The sequence below is a fragment of the Pygocentrus nattereri genome, chromosome 22, assembly GCF_015220715.1.
Source record: "Pygocentrus nattereri isolate fPygNat1 chromosome 22, fPygNat1.pri, whole genome shotgun sequence".
NCBI classification, from domain to species: Eukaryota; Metazoa; Chordata; class Actinopteri; order Characiformes; family Serrasalmidae; genus Pygocentrus; species Pygocentrus nattereri.
This window is the reverse complement of record NC_051232.1, coordinates 23,191,350-23,213,972: the sequence shown is the minus strand read 5'-3', so window position 1 is coordinate 23,213,972 and position 22,623 is coordinate 23,191,350. Positions and strand designations below refer to the sequence as shown.

At 41.3% G+C, this 22,623-nt stretch overlaps 1 protein-coding gene across 13 annotated transcripts in view; it reads left to right on the top strand.

Annotated features, from left to right (window-relative positions):
• nrxn2b (neurexin 2b) overlaps positions 1-22,623 on the top strand; it is an 863,803-nt gene that overhangs the window by 725,525 nt on the left and 115,655 nt on the right. For all 13 annotated transcript variants that reach the window (XM_037533024.1, XM_017697610.2, XM_037533021.1 and 10 more), the window contains one exon: positions 20,609-20,790. In XM_037533024.1, coding sequence (XP_037388921.1) covers positions 20,609-20,790 — 182 coding nt within the window. The remainder of the gene's footprint in view (positions 1-20,608; positions 20,791-22,623) is intronic.

Genomic DNA, 22,623 nt, shown 5'->3' with positions numbered 1-22,623 from the left:
GTATTTTCTGTTTAAGTTCCTTGAATCTTGTGTCATTTATGTTTGTAGTTTACATGGATATGTTAACACAACGTAGTAGCAATAATTGGCTTCAGGGTGGGATAATGTCAGAATACTAAACAAAATCAGGACTATCCATCTCACAACACTTTCTTCCCTAAACTGAAACAAAAGAAAATTAAACACAATCCTCTTCACTAAGGGTAAAAAGGAGAAAAAGAGGTGTCAATAAAAATTGGCACCCATCCCTGCAACACCTGGAAGTCTTAGTTAAGACTTGAACTAACACGAATCTTCTTCTTCTTTCGGCTGCTCCCTTTAGGGGTTGCCACAGCGGATCATCTGCCTCCATCTTGCCCTATCCACTGCCTCCTCTACTTTTACACCAACCATCTCCATGTCCACCTTCACTACATCCATAAACCTTCTCTGAGGTCTACCTCTTCTCCTTCTACTCGGCAGCTCCATCTCCAACATTCTTTGACCAATATATCCACTATTCCTTATACACATGTCCAAACCATCTCAACCTGGCCTCTCTGGCTTTATCTCCAAAGTGCTCTACCTTCAGTGTCCCTCTGATCTGCTCATTTCTAATCTTGTCCATCCTTGTCACTCCCAACGAAACTCTCAGCATCTTCATCTCCACCACCTCCAGCTCAGCCTCCTGTCTTTTAGACAGAGCCACAGTCTCCAAACCATACATCATAGCAGGACGCACTACTGTCTTGTAAACCTTCCCTTTCACTCTTGCTGCTATCCTTCTGTCACACATCAGCCCTGACACCCGTCTCCACCCACTCCACCCTGCCTGCACCCTCTTCTTCACCTCTTTTCTACACTGTCCATTGCTCTGGATGGTTGACCCAAAATTTTTGAAGTCATCCACCTTTACGACGTCTACTCCTTGCATCTTCACCTTTCCACCTGCCTCCCTCTCATTCACACACATGTATTCCGTCTTGTCTCTACTGACCTTCATTCCTCTCCTCTCCAGTGCAAACCTCCACCTCTCCAGATTCTCTTCCACCTGCTCTCTACTCTCACCACTGATTACAATGTCATCTGCAAACATCATGATCCATGGAGCCTCCTGCCTGACCTCATCTGTCAACCTGTCCATCACCATTGCAAACAAGAAGGGGCTCAAAGCTGATCCCTGATGTAACCCTACCTTCACCTTGAAACCATTTGTCACTCCAACTGCATACCTCACCACTGTCTCACTATCGTCATACATGTCCTGCACCACCCTAACATACTTTTCAGCTACACCAGACTTCCTCATACAGTACCACAGTTCCTCTCTTGGCATCCTATCATATGCATTGTCTAGATCCACAAAGACACAATGTAGCTCCTTCTGACCTTCTCTGTACTTCTCTACCAACACTCTCAACGCAAAAATTGTACTCTTTTTGGGCATGAAACCAAACTACTGCTCACTGATCTGAACCTCTCACCTTAGCCTTGATTCAACAACCCAATACACTGCTTCTCCACTCAACAGGCATCCTCTCACTCTCCAGGATTTTGTTAAACAACCTGGTTAAAAAGTCCACTGCCTTCTCTCCTAAACATGTCCATACCTCCACAGGTATGTCATCTGGACCAACTGCCTTTGCATTCTTCATCCTTTTTAAAGCGGCCCTCACTTCCCGATCCACTATCTCTCCCCCGTTGTCCTCCTCTCTCGTCGTTTTCCTCATTCATTAGTTCTTCAAAGTACTCCTTCCATCTACTCAACACTCTCTGTTCACTCACTAGTACATTTCCCTCTCTATCCTTTATCAGCCTAACCTGCTGTACATCTTTTCCAGCTCTGTCTCTCTGTTTAGCCAAACGATACAAGTCCTTTACTCCTTCTTTACTGTCCAGCCTCTCATACAGCTCATCATAGGCCTGAGCCTTTGCCTTTGCCACCATTCTTTTTGCTATGTGACTAGCCTCACAGTACTCCTGCCTACTTCCTTCATCTCTCTGGTTATCCCACTTTTTCTTAGCTGTCTTCTTCTTCTGAATACTCTCCTGGACTTCCTCATTCCACCACCAACTTTCCTTGTCTTCTTTCCTCTGACCAGACGAAACACCCAACACATTTTTGCCAGTTTCTCTCACCACCTTAGCTGTAGATTCCCAGTCCTCAGGTAGCTCCTCACTGCCCCCAAGGGCCTGTTGCAATTTTTCCCTGAAGTGCCTGCAACCATCCTCCTCCTTAGCTTCCACTATCTAATCTTTGGCTCTGTCTTCACTCTCTTCCTCTTCTTTGTTTCTAATCTCATTCTACAGACAACCACCCTATACTGCCTTGCTACACTTTCCCCTGGCACCACTTTATAATCTCCAATCTCCTTTAGGTGGCATCTCCTGCTAAGGATATAATCCACCTGTGTGCACCTCCCTCCACTCTTGTATGTCACCCTGTGTTCTTCCCTCTTCTGAAAATACATGTTCACCACAGCCATTTCCATTCTCTTTGCAAAATCTACAATCATCTGACCCTCCGCATTTCTGTCTTTCACACCATACATACCCAGCACCTCTTCATCCCCTCAGTTCCCTTCACCAACATGTCCATTGAAGTCTGCACCAATCACCAATCTCTCCTCTCTAGGGACACCATCTACCACTTCATCCATCTTACTCCAAAATTCCTCATTCTCCTCTAACTGACAACCAACCTTTGGTGCATATGAACAGACCACATTCAAAATTACACCATCAACCTTCAACTTCAGGCTCATGATCCTGTCTGACACTCTCTTTACACCCAGAACACTTTTCACAAGCTGTCTCTTCCTCTCTACACCATGATAGAACAGTTTGAATCCACCTCCAATGTTCCTGGCCTTGCTTCCTTTCCATCTGGTCTCCTGGACACACAGAATATCTACCTTCCTTCTCTCCATCTTGTCTGCAAGCTCTCTGCCTTTACCAGTCATTGTCCCTAGGTTCAGAGTCCCTACTCTAACCTCCACACTCCTGCCTTTCCTTCTCTCTCGCTGCCTTCTAACCTGCCTTCCTCCTCTCCTCTTTGTTGGTCTTCGACCTACAGTGGTCCCATTTCCACCGGCACCCTGCTGATCAACAGCAGCGGAGGCAGTCGTTGTTAACTCGGGCCTCGACCGATCCGGTATGGCAAACATATTTGTGATCCGCATGATAGTTTTACGCCGGATGCCCTTCCTGACGCAACCCTCACCATTTTTCCGGGCTTGGGACCGGCACCAGAAGTACACAAAGTACACCCCTAATGGCTGGTTTCTTGAACTTGAACTAACATGAATAGTGGCCACAAAAACAGTATAAATAGGCGACTGGCCAACAGAAAAGCAAAAAGGCGCAACCCCAGACCACATAAGTCAGACCACATAAAGTTACAGGGCAGGGTCACCAAGTGCTGAGGTGCAATGCTCTGCTGACTCAATCACTTGCCGAGTTCCAAACCTCCTCTGGCATTAACATCAGCACAAAAACTGTGTGCCTGCAGCTTCATGGCATGGGTTTCCATGGCTGAGCAGCTGAATGCAAGCCTTACATCACCAAACACAATGCCAAGCGTGGTAAGGAGTGATGTAAAGCTCACCGTCACCGAACACTGGAGTAGTGGAAATGAATCATACTTCTCTGTCAGGCAGTCTGACGGACTAGTCTGTAGTTGGTGAATTCCAGGAGAACATTACCTGCCTGACTGCATTGTGCCAACTGTAAAGGTTTGTAGAGGGTGGCTGATAGGGTGCCAAGAGAGGAACTGTGGTACTGTATGAGGAAGTTTCAAGCGTTGGTCTAGACCCTGTAGTTTCAGTGAAAGGCAATCTTAATGCTTCCATGCTTGTGAGAACAGTTTAGGTGAAGGCCCATAAAAAGGCATGGCTTTGTGAGTTTTGTGTGGAAGAGCTTGGCTGGCCCTAACAGAGCCCTTACCTCAACCCCATCAAACACCTTTGGGACGAACTTGAATGGTGATTGTGAGCCAGACCCTCTCATCAGTGTCTGACCTCACAAATGCTCTTCTGGATCATTGGGCAAAAATTCCCACCGATACACTCCAAAATCTTGTAGAAAGATTCCTTTTGTCCATATAGTGTATTTAAGCTGTGTATTTATGCTGTGTATTTGTGCACCTCATTGTTTGTTTTAGCAGTTGGTGTGTGTGTGTGTGTTTGTGTGTGTGTGTGTTTGTTTGTTTGTGTGTGTGTGTGTGTGTGTGTGTGTGTGTGTGTGTGTGTGTGTGTGTGTGTGTGTGTGTGTCTTGCCATGTGCCTCCCCTTCTGGTGGTGCATCGGTTATTTACTGCTGTTTTTGCTGGCACCAGAGCTGAGGCCAGACACTATGAGACAAGCAGCAAACGGAGCGTTACGTAACACATACACAGAGCGCAAGAGAGAGAGGGAGGTTGGGAAAGAGAGAAAATGAGAGAGAGAAGAGCAAGAGGGAAACTGAAAGGAAGGAAGCAGAGAGAGAGAAAGAGGGAGGTTGACATGGTCAGATAGAAGGAGAAAGACAAAAAAGGATGGTAGGGATGGAAGGAGAGAAAGAAGTAGAAAGAGAGATAAGAAGGGAGGTAGGGATTGAGTGAGAGACATTGACAGAATGAGGGTAGTAGAGAGGGCTGAGGGAGAGAATGGAAGCAAAAAAGGTAGAGAAAGAGAGAAGAAGGGACAGAGAGAAAAGTGAAAGAGATAGTGAGACAGAGCTTACAGAGAAGCAGAGAATATGAGAAAGAAGGAAGTAGAAAGGGCTGAGAGAACGAGGTAGGGAAAGAGAAAAGGAATGTGAGAGGGAAAGCAGAGAGATGATAGAGATAGAGTTGAAGATAGAAGGTAAGACAGAGGGAAGTGGAGCAGTAGAGAGAGGGAAAGAGGAAGGTAGAGAAGAGGAAAAGAGGGATGAGAAAGAAAAGGGGCCAGTAGAGACAAAGACAGAGGGAGAGAGAAAGAGGGAAGTAGAGACAAAGAATGCGAGAGGAAGGTAAAGAGGGATGAGAGAGAAAGAGAGAGGTAGGAACTAAGAAAAGGAGGTAAAGAGGGATATTGAGAATGAATAGAGGGAGTTGAGGATGCGGATACAGAGCTAGGATAGGCTCCAGCACCCCAATGTAATGCAGGAGGATAAGCGGTTTAGAAATCGCGTGTGTGTGTGTGATTCAGCCAAGAACACAAACATGGTTTAGACAAAGCAGATTTTGAGAGAACTCTGCTCTACTGAGTAGTTTATAGCACCTTGTTGGTGATGTATGTGCCTCATGTTTTGGCTGTGAAACATGCATGGCATATTTCTGGTGATAATCACATAAATAGTACATAGCCATCAAAACAGAGACAATATAAAATATACTGTAGATTGTATATATTGTGTAACTTGGATGACGTAGGGGGCATGTCATTTAAGGGTTAAAAATCCAGCCCCTTAGACCCTTCTCTTCCCTGCATTCTTGTTTGCCATGCTCGTGAATGAGTATTATGTGTTGTTGGTCCTGTGTGCTCTCTGCAGCTTCTTGTATGAAACCTTATCCTACCACAAGCGTCCAGCTTGTCTGTCAAAACGTGACCTCGTTACATATCCTCTCATCCTAGATTTCACAATGATTTTTAACCAAATAACATTGCAAAAAGTGGCAGTGACATTTAAGAAGGGCAGCTGGCTCTCTGTGGCGGCACTGCACATCAGTCTGAAACTCTAGAAGGGCCAGCTCCTGTGAAAACTCTCAGTAAAGTTTATTAAGGGAATTCATTGTGCACTCCTTGGCTGATTAAAACCTTGTCAGTGGTGCAGAACAATTTGCCACTTTTTAGTACCAAAATTACAACAATGAAGGCCAATTTTAGTAATGTAACTCCACCAGTGAAGGCCAGTTGTTTAATTAAATTCCAATAAGAATAAAATATCTCATCTCCTGCTTACAAACACAAATGTGTTATGAAATGTGTTTTAAATGTTTAGAACCTGCACTTTTCCACACTATTTCTCTGCTTGTTACAGTGAAGTACAAGTGAGAAATAATTAATGTGAAATTGCAGCTGTATTTCTTATTTCTGGCTGTAACTGTGACTACTAAGTGTTAACTAATTTTCATCAGTACAGGATGTTGTGAGTGATGTCCAAGTCTAGTTCAGAATTCTGATGTGGTTCGGCTATTAGCTCAGTGGCTGTAAGGGCCGAGTTTTAGCTCATGAAAAGTGCTGTTAGGTTTTGTAAAGGCAAAGGAACCAAAGAGAAGCTAGATGTGGAAGAAATTATTTTATTGACCCAGAAAGATGACAAGCTCATCAGGACCCACTCTCTCAGCTACCTCTCTTTCATCTGTCCGCTCTCAATCCCTTCTTCCTTTCATCCTGGACACCCCGGAGTGTGGAGGCAGAGAAGAAAGCTGCCTGCACATCTCTGCCAGCACACGTTCTATCAGACGTCAATCGATCTCTCCATCTTTGTTTCCCTCGTCCCAAACTTTCATTCACCTTCTGCTTCTGTAAAGGTCATCAACATCCACTCAGCTGAGCTTTAGCCCCCCTCATCCTCGCTGTGTTCTGTCCATCATTTGGCGCTTCACTCCTAGGGATAGATATAGCTAGGATTTTATTGATACTGCTACTCTTACTGCTTTTTTATCACACACAACCACACAAAAACAATTATTTAAGACCAGCTTTAGCAGTGTTTTATTACTCTGTATAACAAATTATGCCTTTTTTTGATATTCTATAAGTCTTCAGCTGAAAGTACTGTCACCAGATATGCTGTTGTAAGTATAGCATCCTTTAAAAAACTCTGTGTATGTTTTGCTGACTCCACTATGCTGTTCGTTGAGACAGGCAACCATATGAAATGTGGACGAATCAGTCAGGGAAAGGTCTCAGAACAAACAACGCTCCGTATAGTAGTTTTGTTTAGTGTGCAGTGCACACTGCATCATAGTAACTCAAGCCACTGCATAATTTTTGGGCAAAAAGACTAAACATTTTTCTTCCAAACAACATTTTTCTTCTAAACATCTTTTTCCTTTTAAGAAACTGCCTATGTCAGCTCTTTATTATTTCCCAAACAGTGATGTAGTGGTGATATGCAGGAATGAATAATATACCCTCTAGGAAGGACCAGAATTTGCACATATTCACTTAAAAATGCACAATAATGCATACAGTTCTGTTCAAACATTTACTTACCCTGTCAGAATTTCTGATATATTGGCTGTTTCTTCAAAATATGTTTGATCAGGCAGAAATTGTTTCTTTCATTTAGCTATAGTGGTCAGATAAAGCCATATCACATATGTGTGTATCCCATTTTAAAACACAGTGATAACTGGCATGACCCAAATGGCTCTGATCAAAAAATTAATCACACCCTTGCATGTTTGGCCTGATAATGTACAGTTGTGATCAAATTTATTCAACCCCTACTGAAATAAAGTGTTTTGGCCAGTTTGACATTGATTTTGATCATTTCAGTCATCTTATTTACAATTATATCAAAGAGGCACTTAAATTAGACAAATATAACAACATTTATGATGAAATAACCACAAATGTCTTTTCTGTGCTCACATCATTATCAGTTTTATTCAACCCCCTAGTGACATTATTTTTTAGTACTTAGTACAACATCCTTTTCCAGTTATGACATCTTTCAAGCGTGAAACATAGCTTGACACAAGTGTCTTGCAGCGACCTATGGGTATCTTAACCCATTCTTCATGGGCAAAAGCCTCCAGTTCAGTCACATTCTTAGGCTTGCGTGCTGCAACTGCCTTCTTTAGGTCCCACCAGAGGTTCTCAATTGTATTTAAGTCTGGTGACTGCGATGGCCACTCTAGAATGTTCCAGCCTTTCATCTTCAACCATGCTCTAGTGGACTTGGATGTGTGCTTTGGATCATTGTCCTGTTGGAAGGTCCAACATCTCCCAAGCCGCAGGTTTGTGACTGACTCCATCACATTTTCCTCCAAGATCTCCTGGTACTGAAGGGAATTCATGGTACCCTGCACACGTTGAAGCTTTCCTGTACCATTAGAAGCAAAACAGCCCCAAAGCATAATTGATCCCCCGCCATGCTTTACAGTAGGCAAGGTGTTCTTTTGTTCAAAAACCTGGTTCTTCCTCCTCCAAACATAGCGCTGGTCCATTGGCCCAAACAGTTCTAATTTAGTTTCATCTGACCACAGTACACTGTCCCAAAACTTTTGTGGCTTGTCCACATGACTTTTGGCATACTGCAGTCGACTTTTCTTGTTCTTTGGAGTCAGCAAGGGGGTGTGCCTGGGAGTCTGGAGGTCTTCGTTATGCAGTGCGCGCCTTATTGACTGAGCTGAAACTTTGGTGCCCACATCTGACAGGTCTTTTTTCAGTGGGGATACGCGGGGATTTTTCTCCACATTATGCTTCAGGTAGTGCACAGCAGTCGCGGTCAGGCTCTTCTTTCTGCCACGACCAGGTAGCGTTTCCACTGTGCCCTTTAACTTGAACTTGCGAATGATACTACCGATAGTGTAGAATATTTAACAACTTCGCAATCTTCTTATATCTATTGCCATTCTTGTGAAGAGAAATAACCTCTTCTCATGTCTTCTGGGACCATTCTCTTGCCTTCACCATGCTTGTAAACACACTAGTAGATGTCTAGAAGGAGCTGAGTATCACAGTCCTTTTAAATCTGCCTAATTGGTGCTTATTATGCTTGATTGCTGCTCGTTGACATCCACAGGTGGTTTTAATACCTGATTGAAAACACTGGAATGAACCTCTGTTCTTAAGAGTGGTAGTCGTAAAGGAAGAATTGTGTCAATGAAGAAATCACAAAAAGGCCATTTAATACTTTATGACAAAAACAATTGATGCTATTTTAGTTGCATTTAGTTCTTTAACAAGTCCTTGTAAGATTTTATTATGAACGCAATTACAAATGTGCACTGAATTCCATAGAACCCTTCACAGCATTGGGGGTTGAATAAATTTGATCACAACTGTACACACAAGTTGTCACACCCAGATTTAAATGGCTATTAAGTGTAAGGTGTTTGATTGTAATATGTGTTAGGCAGCTTTTGAGAGACCCCTGCACATTTTATTTTGCACTAACTTTGCTAAGTATTAAGCCATGAGGAAAGGGAAAGCAAATGAACTGTCACAGGACCGGTGAGAAAAGGTAGTTGAACAGTTAAATCAGGAAAAGAACATTAAATCCAAAGCCAGAAAAATTGGTCAGAATGCAAAGAAAAACCCACAAGCAGCTTCAGTTGACATACAGGCTTCTCTGCAAAAATGTAATGTGGCTGTTTCAGGATGCACGATAAAGAGGTACCTGAACAAAAATTCGCCGCACAGTTGAGTTGCCATTAAAAAAAAACGTTGTGTGCCAATACCACAAACCAGTGAGCTCACAGTATGCCAATACCTAAACAAGCCTTGAAACTTCTGGAATAAAGTCTATTGGACTGATGAGACCTAAATTGAACTTTATGGTCACAATCATAAACTCTATTTATGGAGAATTTTATGGAGAGTCAACAAGGCCTATGATGAAAAATACACCACCCCTACTGTGCGGCATGTACATGGATCTCTGATGTTTTGGGGTGCGTGAACTACAGTGGCAAAGGGAATTTGGTCAACATTGATGGCAAGATGAGAGCACCATGTTGTCAAAAAATATTGGAGAAAAATGTGCATTCATGGGACACAGGACTTATAAACAAGTCAAACCTTCAGTGGCTACAGCAGAAAAGTGGAGTTTTTTTTTGCCCTTCACAGTCTTTTGACCTCAGTATCACTTGGCCGCTTTAGGGATATTTCAAATGTACAGTTCATGCAAGACAACCCAAGAATTTATGAGACCTTCTTTTTACCAAGAAGAATGGGCGAATGCAGCTTTACCACCTGAGAGAAAAAAAGGGCCTCATCCACAACTATTGCAAAAGACTGCGTCATCATTGAGGCCAAAGGAGGCAGTATTAAGAACTAAGGGCATTTAAAGTTTTAAACATGGACCAGCTCATTATTTCCTTTATTGCTCTTTTGTTTACTGATTGTGCTGTTCCGTGACACTCTATAGTTTAATTTCAATCCCATTGAAATAAAAGAAGTATGTTCTGCCTGATCACTCATGTCATATGTAAAGAACAGAAACTGCTAGGGCAAACTTATAGGCAGAGCTGTATTTCTAGCCATTGCTTTTAGTGTATGTGAAGAAAAAGTATTTAATTAACACTGGGAACAGTCTTGAACACCAGTGGAAATAAAATTCTACATTGTATTCATTCATAAAATAATACTACATGATGCTGGGTAATGCTACACAAAGCATGTACATGTGCTGTTAATGCTACACAGGCTACATTGATGGACAGAAAGACACACAGTTTTATCACAGTTATTACTGATATATCAAACTGTTTGTTGAAGATGGATATATTTTATCTCATTCTATTTTGCCACTGTTTAAGGAAAACAATAAGCACACCTGAGGCTGTGAGCTGCTGTGATTTGTCTCTGGTAAAGGAGTGTTATTAGCAGGGCTTTAATAACCAGTTATTGTTCAGAACTGGGAGCCGTCCTTGTTCACTCCAGGTGTAAACAGACACCTGCGCTGAGATTTGTGGAGGTGCTCATGATGCATCTTCTCTTTCATTGAAGGCAGAAATGACCTTCTGTGAAGTCTCCGTTATCTAATATAGAGGAAGGCAATGAGAGAAACAGTACAAAATCAATACAGAAAGGCATGTAATTACTGCATTTTTGCCATAGTGAGGGTACAGTTGCGCCATCCTTTGCATTTCTAATAAGGACTCATGCTTTCACAGAGCACACAGATTTCTTGTTCTCTACTATCATGTAGCTGTGTTTACCTCTTATCTTTTTAAATATCTTCTTTTCTTTTCTTTTCCTCTGTACACATTTAAGTATGAAATTTTTGTTCTTCTACCTTCTCTGTTCTGCTCTTATGTCAGGACTAGTAGTCAGGACTTTGTTTCATTATTTAATAATCATTTACAGTTCACAATAACATCTGCGTTATAAATATTGGTTGAGGTTTATGTTAATATCTGAAGTGTAAAGGTGTATTAAAAGTGTGAAGTTGTTTGTCATTTCTTATCACTTGGTCTCCTGCCTCTGATCTCTGTTAAGCCGAATGCTGAATAAAAATGAACATGAGTGGTAAATCTACATCCAGACTGTTCTTTAGCCTAGGGCTTATATGAGCCATTCTTCTTAGAGTAAGAACGCAGATCTAAGATCTTTTATCTAATGAATGCGATAATAAAAAGATAGCAGAGCTAATTCCAGATGAGATGCATGATGCATACAGACAGGCACCAGAAGGAAGCTCATATTTTAATTTGAATCAGAGAATTTATGAAGGTCCCAGAAATCAGTGATGGAATAAACTGCAGCGTTCATGATGATAAACAGTACAATTTCTGTGAATATCTGGTGAAGCATCTCTTTATAGTTTTCGGATGTTCTAATACACAATCAGTGTTTTTCTGATGAACTTGATATAGCTGCAACTACAAATTCAGACAGTTTAATTTGATAATATGCTTTATTGTGTGTGTCTTTTGGAGAATAAATGGTTAATAGGAACTTGACATTATTCTCAACCAAATGCTTTGTGAAGCTGCTGTACAATGATACTGTGGCCCATTCAGCTGTACAATACTGTTCAGTAACATTCTTTACTCTTCCTTTGAAAACTTTACACTAGATGCTGTTACATTGCTGTGAGGATTTGATTGCATTCAGCATTAACAAGAGCTTTAGTGAGGTCATGTGCTGATGTAGGATGAGTTCTTGATCACTCCAGCTCATTCTATAGGTTAGATGGAGCTCCATCATTCCAGTGCTCCACAGCTCAAGGCTGGGTACTGCTGATACTATGTGAAGATGATTGTTGGTTAAGATTAAGTGTAAGGTTATACACTCCGTCTTCTTTGTGTCAGCTATATACTAGATACTTAAGCATTTGGTAGAGGCCATTATTCAGCACTGATTGGTTAGATTAGACCCAAAGGTCACAGCTCTCTCTTGCCTTCCAGCCACTCATTGGTCCTCTTCCCCCTATGACCTGTGACATGAGTTGGCCATGCATGCTGGGAAATTGATTAGCAGGAAGTGGTGCATTACCTTGATGTTTGTAACACACAGCTGACTGAGTACACCTTTCTTTTTTCCCCAGTTCGATCACTTAACACTCTTCTTCACTCGCTTCCTCTCTGTTACACCATCTTTCCCTCCAGCTGCGCCTGTGGTGAAGGAATGCGTTCATTGTTATTCACAGCTTCACTGAAATCTAGCAGGTGGAGCATAAGAACAATAACAAGCCCATCAGCTGCTGCACTTTTGAGGAAGCGCACGTGAAGGAAAGGAAAACATAAGAGGATGAACAGCTCAGATTTGCACAATAATAATGGTATTATATACTAACAGCTAGTCTCGAATCAACATCTACAGTTCCTTCACATTCTGTTCAAGTTTCTGACGGCCATTTGTCAGTATATGTTTTGGTTTTTGCTCCTGCTGTTGTCTTTGCAGTGCCATCAAGCCTCTTAGTTTTTTGTTTGGTGCTTTTTTTTTTTTAGCTGATAATAGGAGAAAAAGCAGATGACTCACAGCTGCAATGTTCAAACTCCTCTGGAACACCTTTACTTCAGTACTTTGCATAAGGGAACAGCAGCTATGGTGAGTATAAAAAGGTAACTTTAGAACTAGTGCTGCAAGATATAGTTGCCAAAGTCAGTAACATAGTTTATGAAAATGCCCTTGCTGACATGTCGCTTACTTTAAAAAAAAAAGTGTTCTGCAATGCTGTGCATCTAGAATGATATACATGGTGGTTCTGAGAGATTGCAGTTCTCTACGGGAAGCATGGGGGGGTAATGATAAGGCTTCTGTTATTTCACTGAACCATGATGGAAGAAATAGCTCAGAAAGAATTTTAAATGATGGTGGCAGCAAAAACAGAGGAAGCTATGAAGGCAAGCTCTATAATATCCAACAAGGGGGGTCTTCAGTCAGCTAAAGCAGGCTTAATATATATGTGCTTGGATCACTTACAGCTCAGCTGGTGGAATATCTTTTCTAATGTAGCTCTGGAATAGCATTCCAGACGGTATTAGGAATGTAAACTCAATGCGATTTAAAAACATTTTCTTTATGATAGCTAATGAGAATAGCTTAGCACAGTACAAGCATTTGCAAAGTGGAGACTTCATTACCTTCCTGCATATTAAAGGTAGAGTATGTAAAATTTATGGACATTTATTAGCAGAAATGGAATGTAGCATACAGAACTGTTTTCATTAATGTATAATCGCTTGTAGCTATAAATCATTTTCTTGTCATTTTACAATAAGCCCTTCATATCTACATAGAAAGTGGGTCCTCTTCAAATAGAGTCTGATATGTTGGCACAGTGCTTCTGTGGACAATACAAACAGTGACTCTAGAAAGTGACTTTCACATTGTTTACTTTGAAGTGGCAGCTTCAATAGCATTGGTTGGAAGCCAAAAAGAAGAAGAATCAAAGGTTGCGGTCAGTGCTAGCTAAACATTTTGTGTAACTAAGTGTGATAACCCATATTTTGACATCCCTATAGCCAGAAAAGAAGCGAAAACACGAAGAAGCCAAACTAAATCGAGACAGATGATGGCAAAAAAAAAAAACTGACAGCCACCGTTGGCTCTAATACATGCTTGGAAGGAGTAATCTGCACCCCTGCCACTAGATGCCACTAAATCTTACACACTGCACCTTTAATGATGCATGAACCTGCAGACTGCCTGTGATTGAACAGCTCTTGAGTTCCTGACCTGGAGTCTGTACTTGCTATACCATTGCTGCAGTTTTCACTTCTGCACTGATTTCACATCCAATTCTCAGCTAAAGAGAGCTGAACTGAGTAACACAGCTGCTTCTGATCATCCTGAAACCTCACCCTAAACCCACAGCTGTGTGAAGAGAAGCCTGACTGTGCCCTTTTCTCTGTCATTCATTCCCCTGACCACTCTGCACACCATTACCAACATGATTAGTGTGGTATCACCTATCAGCAGCAGCCACAAACAGATTTCAGCAGCACAGGCAAACTGTGTGGGTGTGAGTATGGCTCCTTTGTGTCAGGACATGGGGTGTGTGTCTGTTTTTTATTTGTGAGTTTGAGAAAGAGAGATGGGAAAGTGAAGAGAATGAGACTCAGAACGAGACAGAGAGAGAGGGAGAGAGGGGGGGAGAGAGAGAGAGGGAGAGAGAGAATGTGTCTAATTGGGTCTGCATGTTCTCCCTCCTCCATCTTCATCTCAGTGTGCTGCAGGGTTCTCTTTACAGGAGTAATGTGTATATGTTGGGAAGAGAGAAACAATGGCTGTTCTTTATTTAGTACCGCCTTTACCATACCACCCAACACTCCAGTCTGCGCTAGCACTAATTAGTAGCAGCTCAGCTTATTTTGTTTCCAAGGAAGGCACACAGACATTTGTATATGATGTCTCATACATCTATATATAAATTCCATATATACAAACTACAGGACATATTGCTAGAAAATAAACCTGTGCAAATACAAAAAAGATCACAAAGTGCGCCCTCATGCTATGTTAACATCCAGCATCTTTTCCCAACTGTCCAAGCCTTCTCCTTAACATAGTCATGTCACATTCAGTTCTGGTGTTTTTCCCCCCAGTTTTCTCCCCACTTTCCAATTCCGCTGGCTAGTTAGAGCTCCCCCAGTCATACGATACCACCAGCACTCGGAGGGTAAAGGCCAGCACACACGAGCACACTTGGAAGAGAGCACCTACTTGAACTTACAGATGCCTGTGCTGACTACCATCGGGTCTTTGGTGGGAGGGAGGGGCTGGACGGCTGTAGATCATAGTCCATCAGGAGTCTCAGTTCTCTGTAGTTTTTAATCATGGTTTTGGAAACTTGTTTCTTCACTAATTTTCCTTTGTCTTTCTCTTTCCTTATACAAGTTGATTATCTTATATTATCTCCTCACAAAATAATGTTAGTAAGGGAATTTTCCATTTTGGAGAGCAGCCAGATGTTTTTTTTCCTTCATCGTAGAGATTTGGTCTAAACCTTTGTTAAACCTTTATTTGTGGGAGTTTATTGTAATGCTGCATTAAAGGGATGTATAATCTACAGGCAGTTGACAGTTAATTGCAGTGACTGTTGAATTGGAGGCCAGACATTGAAGACTCACATATTTATGCATTCACTGACACTGTGTGAGAAAGCCCAGTGGAATCAGTTCATATCCATAACCTGGTCTCTAGCGTCCACGATTCATCCTCCAAAATCAATGACTGTTTGAACCAAACAGAATATTGGAACAAACCCACCCTCTCACACATTCTCACACAGCCTTGAATATCAACACTGAATCAATACACTTTTCATTATCAGGCAAATTCACATTCATGTCCGCTTCATATCATTTTTCACTCTCTACAAATCAAAACAGGCCCTATTCTCCTCAAATCAAATTATGAACTCCGTCTGAAAGATGGAGATTTTAATTCATGAGGCATTATGCTTTTCTTTGATTCATGATATCGGCCTCCTGTCAAAGCTTTCTGGGTGAGATTGATTACGCTTATCGATTAGACCATCGCCAACCAGACAAAACAGATAAATGTTTAGACCATTTTGACACAATATAAAGGTGAAGCCATTGAACCGTTATCGCTGTTATTGTTGCTTTTCAGGGAAAAGTACAGAGACTAACGAGGAAAGAAGCAGCAAGGTTCTTTATTGGACATTATACTTTGAAATGCACTTTCTCATAGATTATTCTTTATACTTCCTCTCTGAGATTTCTTATCTTTGTCAAGGTAAAAATCTATTGAGCAGGACTCTCCAGGATCACTGCGTTGCTCAGTATAGAGTTTTCTCTGCCTACTCGTCATGCTGAATCAGGGCTGTTATTGCTATAAAAGCACCAGGCTTTAGAAGGATAAAATATAAAAGCGTTTGTTTCTAATCACATTCATAATGCCTGTATGTAGAAAGTAAATACTGCATCACGCAAGGTTAAATTTATAGTACTATGATATGATGATATTAATCAAAAAACACAATTCCAATGATCAGACCAGTCCTGGCCTTCTTTTTCAGAGAAATACAGATCAATGGTACATGGAAATGAGTAAATAGAACAGGCTTGGGTGATAAAATACTAACTTATAAACATTTTTTCATATTAATAATGTGAGTTAAGGGGGATTACTTACTACCTGTCTCTTTTTTATGTTGTTTTTTTTTTTTTGGTGGGCTATTTGTCGTTTTCTCTCTTTTTCATATCTCTCTTGCTCTCTCACTTTATTCACTCTCACTCACTCTTTTTCTGTCTATCTGTCTGTCTTTGTCTCTGTCTATCTGTCTTTCTCTTTCTCTCTCTCTCTAGCTGGGAGCAGCCTGGGGAAAACAGGTGTTGCTCTAACACTCAAACGCATACTCACTTGGTTTTTTGCCCTGCTCAGGTGTTTCTCAGCTCCTGTGTTGTGTTGTTCAGCCATGGCCACAACAGTCTGTATACTTCAGGAGGGGATGTAACACACCTTAGCAGTTTCTCTCTGCAAAGTATTATTAGGGTCATTCACAGAAAAAAATTTCCAAATTGTCCAAATTTCTTAAAAGCATGTCAAAATGTCAAAAAGTCCTCAGTTGTCAGTTGTGCTGTGCGGCATTTGAAAAAATTGAATTCTCAAAAATAAGAACAGACAACTATATTTTAGTAAGTTGAGTACTATTAAAACTGCCCTGTTTTTCAACACAGTATGTGTTTAAAGGCTTCAAACATAAATAAAAGTATTTTAGTTAGAATTATATTTTAGTAAATCACTTTTTTAATAGTTAACCCCTTAAAGGGCTAGGGCCCACTGACTGGCCCCGAGGTTTATTACACACTTCTATAATCTTAGAATAGCTCGGCCAGTTTGCACTGAAGTCCCTGTGCTTACTGCCTAATAAGCCTTAGTATGTGATAATTAGCCTGGAATTTTAAGGGGTTAATCAGCGTATGTGGTTGGACGCTCACAATGCCTGATATTTTGAACCCTGAAATGAATTTTAATTTGATGCACTAAACACATATTCCCATAAAGAATGTTTGGTATAATAATGTGATATATGCCATGCATCTTTTATTGTAAGGTTTCTTCAGCTGAGCATTATATGCTCTGTTCTTGTGTAAATCAGCAAATCTGCTGTTTGTGTTGTCTTTGGCTGTGCTGTGTTAACCTTGCTATATTTAGAGGTCAAATGCATTTATTTTGAAGCATTTAGCGGCATAAATCTTCAAACATTGTTATTCCTGTGATAAAGAACTGTGTGACCTCTCTAATGGATTGCGTCTCATCTGAAGGCTGAAGCCAGTATTGAAGAAGTGATTTATTTTCTGTCTTTTAGATCCTGCAGTGTCTCAGCATTAAATAGTTAGATTAACTTTGTGGCATTATAGTTCATTATAGTTAACACGTATGAACACAGCAGGTGTGTTGATGTGTGCGTGCTTAGAATATCAGTGTGGATTTATGTTTGAAGTGTGTGTGTGTGTGTGTGTGTGTGTGTGTGTAAGAAGCGTCTCTGATTTGCATCGGTTCATCTCAGTACTCCAGCAGCCCTAGGCCTTTTTTTAATTTTAGTCACGCATCCTATTTATGTAGAAAAGAAAATTAGATTGGAAGGATAGTGCAGGGGGGAGGGAGAGAGAGCTAGATGGAGGAATGCTTCTCAACATGTCCTCTTCACCAGTCTGGTGGCCATTTTGTTTCTGATCCTCCCTCTCTCTGTTTTCACTCTGTAAAGCAGCACATCCACGAGGAAGGTACTCAGCGTTCTCTCAACTTTTGATTGTTGTTTTCAGAATAGTTCTGTTTTCCACACTCCTCCTATGTCTGTTCCTTTTTTTTTCCTGTCCTCTTTACTTTCGTCCCTCTTTCGTTATAATTATTCAGCAGCCAAATTAAACAAGGTATCGACAGCTTAGCCCTGACAGAGAGAGAGAGAGAGAGAGAGAGAGAGAGAGAGAGCGAGAGCCAGCGAGCTGGAAAGGGGGAAAAAAGGAAGAGGGAGAGAGAGAACAGAAATATAAAAAAAGAAAATGAAAAGGGAGAAGGAAAAACAGAAGGGGAAAGAGAGAGGAGGAGGGAAAGAGAAAAGGGGAAAGCGGGAGAGAAAGCGACAGGGAGAAAAACAAAGGTGAGAAGGCAAAAGAGCAAGTGAAAGACGAGCAAAAGGGAAAAAAAGAAAATAGGGAAGGAAAGCAAGAGAAAAGGGGGGAAAACGACGAAGGGTCGATGAATGAACTCAGCGAGTGTGGAGAGCATAGAACTGTTCGGTGGTTGTTATTAGTGCCGAGCTGCTAGAGGATTTACATGTTGTATTTTGAGAGCAGCAGAAACACTGACTGAATTCCAGTTCCAGCAGTATCTCTCTAGATTCATTCTCCACAGCCATAAATAATGAGCCCACTGTTATTGATTAATTCATATCAACAACTAAATCAAGTCCACTAATGTTAGTCAGTCTCATATTTGCACGTTATCCATCAAGTTCATTTTTTCTGTAATGAAGTTCACCTGCGGACATAAGTATCAGTCTGTCTGTCCATTCATCTGTCTGTCATTGCTGCATAAAATGAATCTAATACTAGTATTGAGATTATATCTATATCTGGATTATTACCTACCTACCTACCTACCTACCTACCTACCTACCAACCCACCTACCTACCTACCAACTTTGGACACCCCTGGTCAAAATCACTGTTACTATGAATAGCTAAGTGAGTAAAAGATTTCCAAAAGGCATAAAGATGACACGTTTTTAATATTTTAAGTAAGATCACTTTTATATTTCCATCATTCACAGTTTCAAATTAACAAAGGGCCCTGCGTGTTTCAGCTCCTGTTTGGAAGATTTTCACCCATTATTCCTTGCAGAAGGCTTCTACTTCTGCAAGATACATCTGCATAGCATCTACACATCTGCTGCTCAAATCCAGTTTCTGAACCTGGACTCACCAGCAGTTAACAGAACTGGTGCTGTAACTGAATGTCCACCTACTATCAAATCTACTAGTGATTGCAGAATCCAGCACTGAAACTGGACTCCAGGTTCAGATTTGAAGACCTCTTTTTCTCTCAGTACTGTAAATTATTTCCCTCTTTCTGTTGTTCATTTGTTTTGCCGTCCTTTCATTTGGTCTGTCATAGAAAGTGGATGTTTTTTTTTTTTTGTTTGTTTTTTTTTTTTTATGCACCTAATTTTTTGCTCACAGTTCCTGCTGAAAGCACACATTGAAAGAGTTTGCTAGTCAAAGTACGAGTATCTATCCAGGCAGTGAAATGGTGTTGCTGGTCAAGCATCTGTCTGCCCCTTTGTCTGGCCTTCTATGTGCACCTCTGCCTGCTTCTCTGTCTCTCTCTGTCCATCTGTGAATACACTTCACCTTCCATTACTCCAGAGCAAAAGCAGCTATAGTGAGCCTCCTTACTATGCATGCTATTCTCAGCTATTCAGTGCTGTACCATTATTATTCCTACATACTAGCACATCCCTGTACATACACACACACATACACACAAAAATACTACATCCACACACACCTCATGGCCAGACTTACCCATTGTGTTTCTTTCCAGAAAATTCCATGGGAGAAAAGAAAGCCTTGAGAACAGATTGAGAGAGAGAGCACCGTGGTTTCTGTAATTGTTACAGTGGCCATGGCTCCCTCTGTAGAATTGCAGTTGTTCACTATTGCATGTAGGTCTCTGTCCTTGAAGAAAGAGGTGCTAGCGCTGTTGGGTTGAAGTGAGTAAGCGTTAGCCTGCATGTTTTAAATAGAATAGTGTTCAACACTTATACAGCAACACACTGTCTACATGATGCACTATTTTATTTATTTATTTATTTTTAAACCCGATTTTCTCCCCGATTAAGTCGTCTCCAATTCCACCCACTACTTAGGATTCCCCCAATCACACGATGTGCTAGGAGGGTGAAGGCTAGCACAGGCTTCCTCCGAGACCTGTGAAACCAGCCATCACTTCTTTTTGAACTGTCACGGGACAGCCGAACGCACTCGGAGGAAAGCACCAACCGCCAGATCTGTTACATCAGCTAACAGACACCTGCGCTGACTAGCATCGCAATCTAAATCATAACTTATTGCAGATACTCTAAGTAACATTGGGCCATTGCTACTTTCTCGTCATAAAATTTTGACAGTGTAAGGAGAAGCTGACCTTTTCAAATGGTGACAGCAAAAAAATAGAATGACAAGGTTTGATGTGACAGCAGCGACATATACATTAAATAACCAAATGCACACAAAATAAATTTTATGTAAATATGTCTGAAATGACATCTTTATTTCCCCTCACTTGGTTCATCTCCCACAGTTTGATGTCATTAAACCTGAAAATGTCTCTGACCTTTGATTTCTGCCTCCATGACCTTTGATTTCATCGAGAATCCTCTACCGAAGTTGACTTATGAAAATTATATTAATCTCTCTCTTTTCTCTCCTTTCTCTGTCAACCCCAACCCCCCCCCCTCTCTTTTTCACTTTCTCTTGTGGTCTCCTCTCTATCCTCTCCTCCTTCAGCTGGGACTACCTACATCTTCGGCCGCGGAGGAGCCCTCATTACCTACACCTGGCCGCCCAACGACCGGCCGAGCACGCGGGCAGACCGGCTGGCGGTGGGTTTCAGCACACAGCTGAAAGAGGCCGTGCTGGTGCGGGTGGAGAGTGCCAAAGGACTCGGAGACTACCTGGAGCTTCACATAGTAAGACATGGGAGAATTTTTTTTTTGTGCACAAATTTTTTTAATGCTCTGCATAGTAAGACAAGTTCAGGGAAATGGCAGTTGGACATAATTAGGGTTCAAGCACGCAGTGCATAGAACCCTATTGTTTTTGCTCAAGTTTTTCTTATTTCTTTGCATGCTTGAACCCTATTGGAATTATCAAGGTTTTTCTTCTTATTATTATTCTTTTTCTGCCCTGAAACGGAATGCACAGCCCAAACCGTAAGTCCTACAGACTACAAAATTTCCGGCCGCCATCGGCCAATAAGCATTCAGCAGGCCTTTTGACAGGCTTACCATTGATCAATCATCGTGAAACTTGAAAGGTATCTATAGGTAACCATTTTCTAACAATCTACCAAGTTTCAAGATATTTGGCTACTGGGTGGCGCTATTTGCGAAATTCTCATGTTATTACATGTTATTCCAATATTAAGTACAATTTTCACCTATAGGCACATTAAGCGTATCATGGCAAATAATTTGGCCTATACATGTTTATTAATAAAGTACATAGTTTTTTAGTAGTTGTTACCTGTTTGAAAATGCTCTTTTTCGAACTAGTCTCTGGATTTTGATCCAAACTTTTTAAACTTGGTCTAGAATGATTCTGGGGTCTCTCTAAGTACATAAGTATCAAAAAAATTTTGACCTTTCGACTGAGGGTCATGTGGATCAGTCAACTAATTACTGCGGTCATGGCATTTCTAACTTGATTTACTGTAACTCAAAGACCATTGGCCAGATCACCTCCAATCTTTAAGCATCATTACATACTGAGACTTTAAGGGTGTATGCAACTTTTTGTCCAGATAGGCCTTTAGGGGTCACTTCAGCACTCAAAAACACTTCAAAATCAATTAAATTGCTATTACCATGTTATTATAAAGTTGATCAACTAACAATAGGTGCAATATGACTCAGTTCACTCACCTGAACAACTTTCTAATTGCATGTCATGTCAAGAATTGTATGGCTTGTCTAGTATTTTTCCTTATTTGTTCAAAGATTTCACTATACAAAGGCGTATTATACAAAGGTCAAAAGGTCATTCTGACCAAAACCAGGTGAACATCTATGGTTTTAGTCCTTGATCAATACTGATATCATATTGAGGCCTTTTGACTGATTCTGACCCAGTTTCACTGAGCTGCTCTACACCTAAAGGGCCCATTATGACTGCATTAGGCCTCACTATGGCCTACATCAAGTCAATGGGTTAAATACTGAACCAGTCCACTGTGCAAGTGGTACTGTGTGAGAAATGCTGCCAATGGTCATGTAGTTCTGACATCTATGTTCTACAAACCAGTGTAGCTCAGTACATACGAATGGAAGCTCATCATGTGGGTAAAGACCTCTGCTTGTTGTTTATGCAAACTGAAGGCCTTTTGATGAATTGACATCATTTTGGTTCTATTCGCTCGGCCTCTGAACAAGATTCAAACAGCTTGAGGCCTTTTTACGCCTGATGGGCTAAACTGCTGAAGGGCTGGTACTGCTTGTACGTCCTTGAACCCGCTCATCGCCGCTTGCGGCTATATTTATTATTCTTTTTCTCCTGAAAAAGTGGTTGTGGAGAAGAGACCGTAAGACATCCAGACACCAAACTTGGTGGGTAGGTGTAGTTTGTGTGCATCCCGCCAGGCAGCAAAAATGACCCCGATTGGCCAAAGGGGGGCGTTTTAGAACACCAAAACATGTTTTGCTTCATAACTCCTAAACCGAGATGTGCACAGACAAAATTCTTTTTGTGCCTCATTCCTTGGGTCAAGACAAACATCTTTGCCATGATACTCTTTAGCTCCCCCC